This window comes from Dipodomys ordii, unplaced genomic scaffold (genome assembly GCF_000151885.1).
Source record: "Dipodomys ordii isolate 6190 unplaced genomic scaffold, Dord_2.0 Scaffold3, whole genome shotgun sequence".
In the NCBI taxonomy this organism is placed as follows: Eukaryota; Metazoa; Chordata; class Mammalia; order Rodentia; family Heteromyidae; genus Dipodomys; species Dipodomys ordii.
In genome coordinates this window covers 339,045-343,203 of record NW_012267219.1, presented here as the reverse complement: position 1 = coordinate 343,203, position 4,159 = coordinate 339,045, and the positions used below count along the sequence as shown (strand labels likewise).

At 32.6% G+C, this 4,159-nt stretch overlaps 1 protein-coding gene across 1 annotated transcript; it reads right to left on the bottom strand.

The window, feature by feature from the left end:
- Nucleotides 1–717: 717 nt before the first annotated feature.
- Nucleotides 718–1,668, bottom strand: LOC105988250 (olfactory receptor 6C6-like). Its single transcript, XM_013019807.1, has one exon. The coding sequence runs from the start codon at nucleotides 1,666–1,668 to the stop codon at nucleotides 718–720; it is 951 nt and encodes a 316-aa protein (XP_012875261.1).
- Nucleotides 1,669–4,159: the final 2,491 nt, after the last annotated feature.

Sequence of the window (4,159 nt, the reverse complement as noted above, 5' to 3'; positions counted from 1 at the left end):
CATTGTCTCAGAGTGTTAAGGAGTTCCATTTTCTACTTCTTCTAAAACCCTTGTCTTTATGTGTTTCATTCACTTTTCAGAAAGCAATAATATTATAAAGATCATTATAAGAATAATCCTTGGTTGGAATATTTTATTCCCTTATCAATGTAAACTACTACAAAATATATTGATTTTACAGAATTTCAAGAAGAAAACTTGAAGTAGAAATCTTGCTACACCCAGGCTAAATACAGATCATAAAACCCAGAAGTTCAAAAAAATAAAATATTATAAAACAATACATTATCTAATATTTGTTGTTTTTCCTTTTATTCTTTTTTTATGGGTTGTACACTGTACAATTATCCTTTACAACCAGAATCCCAAAAGAATAACAAAGAAGACAGAAATAACAGAAGTATATATTAGGTAAAAGAAATCAGCAATTAGAAACCAGTAATTTGCAAATTGGATTGAACATTTAGACATGTCCCAAATCCAAGTTAACAGTGAATGCAGAGTGGGATTTTTTTTAACAATCCATTGTCACCTCTAGGATTGTAGGAATGTTTTCTTATAGAAGTTACTAAGATCTTCTTTCAAAGAAGAATAAATATAGAGCAGGTTCTTAAAGGTAATATGATATAAATATTCAAGGTAAAGCTTGAGACAGATCAGAAAAGTGCAATTTTGTGCTGCTTTATCATACATGTCTCAACAACATGTTGAGTGTACCTAGATATTGCTTCTTGGTTTTGCAAAGAAAAAAATCCTTTGAAGCACATGTTTAAAAGCTTTCTTTACCTGCTTGTTCCTTAGAGTATAAATGAAAGGATTTAGTAAAGGGGCCACTGAGGTATTAAGCACAGCTACACCTTTATTGAAAGTCACTCTTTCTGTTGCAGAAGGCTTTATATACATGAAGATACAACTCCCATAAGTAATGGAGACAACAACCATATGTGAGGAACAGGTGGAAAACGCCTTTGTTCGTTGTTGGACAGAGGGGAATTTTAGAATGGTTTTGATGATGAATATGTAGGAGAGGACCACTAAGAACAATGTGAAGACAAGCGTCAACAAAGCTAAGATGAAAGCCATCCTTTCTATGAAACTTGTGTCTGTGCAGGAGAGCTGCAGGACTGGGGAGGTGTCACATAGAAAATGGTCAATTGTTCTGGATGCACAGAAATCCAGCTGGAGTCCTAAGAGCAAAGGGGGAGAGATGGTTAAGAATGCAATCACCCAGGAGCTGAGCACCAGCTGGTGGCACACCTTGCTGTTCATGATGACCGGGTAATGCAGGGGTTTGCAGATGGCCACATAGCGGTCATAGGACATGGCGGCCAGGAGGTAAAACTCTGTAATTCCTAGTAGGAAAAAAAAGAATAGTTGAGTTGCACAACTATTGTAGGAGATTGTTTTGTCTCCTGTGACAATGCTGTTCAAGAAGTGTGGGATGTCAACTGTGGTGAATGAAATTTCTAAGAAGGAGAAATTTCGAAGGAAGAAGTACATGGGAGTCTTGAGGTTGGGGTCCAGCAGCGTGAGCAGGATGATGACAAAGTTCCCCATCAGGCTCAGGATGTAGTTGACAAAGAGAAACAGGAAAACTACTATTTGTAGCTGAGGGTCATCTGTCAGTCCCAGTAATATGAACACCATCTCGTCTGATTTATTCTTCATTTGTCTTTTGATGATCAGATCTACAGAAAACAAAAATCATATCACAGGAAAGAAAACTCCTGTCTTCTCTTTCAGACCTACCAATGTGCAACTATTTCTACAAGTCACTTTAGAGTTCATCACAATGCACATCTCGCCCAATTTACCAGTGTTAAAATGAGTATCAACCAAGATGTGTGTGTGGTAAGCAGATATACAAATAATCACAAAAAGTAGATGTAAATTTCTCAGTAGAGCCAAGAATTATTATTATTTGATTGCTACTTCTTGGTCAGTTATCTAATCATACCCTTTATTAGAAGAACTTTCACACCAAGACTTCTTTTATTTTTATATTTACTTATTTTATTTCATAGTTTTACTATTTAAATTTCTATTTTTTCTACAATTTAGAAAAATACATTATATAATTTCTTTAATTTAGAAAAACACATTACTTATGCTAGGCCTCTCTGAGCCTTTTTGTCTTTAGTTTACATTTATATTCCTAGGATTCATCCTAAATGCATTTTTTGTTTCTCAGCTTTTACAACCATTTTCATATGTAAAGATTCACTAGATTATGTATGTTTTCAAACTATGACTAGGAGATGAAATATTTGCTGCTGTGATATTTATAAACGTGAGAAACAAATTGGGCAATGGTGGTTCATGTCTGTAATTTTATGTAGTTTGGTGGCTGAGACTTGAAGATCTCAATTGGAAGCTAGCCTGGGAATGACTCCATAAGTCTCTTACTTCAATAAACTACTCAAAAATACCAGAAGCGGCATGCTATGACTTAAGTGGTAGAGCACTAGTCTTAAGTAAAAGAAGCTCAGAGACAGTGCCCAGGCCCAAACTTCAAGACACAGGACTGGCAAAAAGGAAAAAAAAAAGGAAGGCAAGATATAAGAAGATAATACAATTATCTATTGAATCACCGGAAAGATGAACATGTCATTCTGACATGATTTCCCTTTATCATCCACCATCTGCAACTCTGTAGGAATGGAAAGAAAAGAAAACTCAGTGGATTGGTGCCAGGGATAATATCTTAACTGCAGTTAGCATGTGATATTTCTAATAATAATCCTACAAGTACTTTCTGTTTTATGGTGGCTTCCTGCAATGAGTAGCTTGCATGTCTGGACAGTTAAACCTTCCTTTGGAGAAGGTTACATATGCATACATTTAGTAATCTGTTACTAATTTTCTGTGAAATTAATTTAGAAAAATACTTCATTCTCATACAATGTGGCAATTTTAAGAAGCATATCATTTCTTAATTGGTTATATGTGCTCTAAATAAGAACTAGAAGCAAACATGTATAGCAATCTTTGTTGAGTCTTTAAAATATGCATGATAATACAAACTAATATAGAACATCCCAGTAACAAGAATTCACATTTACTGGATCATATGTCTATTTCAAAACATTTATTATTTGAATGCTTTAATTTATTTTCAGTGCTAAGTAACAAAAGCTCCAACATGAGTTCAATCCTGGCTCACTTTTAATGACTAATGAGTGGTATTGTTTTATCAGATATTTCATTGTTACATACAGGAAACTATTTTATTTTTTGTTCTAATAAGGATTTTCAGTCCTCACCATCTATAATAAGAGATACAAGTTCTTTCTGAAATAATTTCATTAGAAAAATATTTTAATAATGATATAGTTAGCAGCAAATATTTCATCTCCTAGTCATAGTTTGAAAACATACATAATCTAGTGAATCTTTACATATGAAAATGGTTGTAAAAGCTGAGAAACAAAAAATGCATTTAGGATGAATCCTAGGAATATAAATGTAAACTAAAGACAAAAAGGCTCAGAGAGGCCTAGCATAAGTAATGTGTTTTTCTAAATTAAAGAAATTATATAATGTATTTTTCTAAATTGTAGAAAAAATAGAAATTTAAATAGTAAAACTATGAAATAAAATAAGTAAATATAAAAATAAAAGAAGTCTTGGTGTGAAAGTTCTTCTAATAAAGGGTATGATTAGATAACTGACCAAGAAGTAGCAATCAAATAATAATAATTCTTGGCTCTACTGAGAAATTTACATCTACTTTTTGTGATTATTTGTATATCTATTAAGAGTAAGTTAATCATACAGAAGAAAATTGTATTCTTGCTTTGGAGTAGGAGGTCAAATTAACAGGGTATATCTTCCAAAGCTATGGTTTTAATATTACACTTTTAGAAAGGTAGGTATAGGAGTTTTATTTTTCATAAGTTGTAATAGAAGCCATATAATGGGACATTTCCCATAAAAAGAATTACTGATATTTCCTGGGGAAAAATCTCATTCTCAAGATTTTTTTAACGTTAAATAAAACAAAGTCATCTTAAATGGACACTTTAAGATCATATATGAGAAAGATATTAACAGAATTAGTTTCAAGCTCTAAAACATGAATTATTTTAAGAAAGGAGAATGCATAAAGAACCAAAAATAAGTGAAAGTTAGAAAATTTTTCAAGGACTGGGCAAATGAA

What these genes read in the sequence shown, in the direction of transcription:
- LOC105988250 (XM_013019807.1), bottom strand. Translation starts at nt 1,668, where the DNA reads ATGAAGAATAAATCAGACGAGATGGTGTTCATATTACTGGGACTGACA.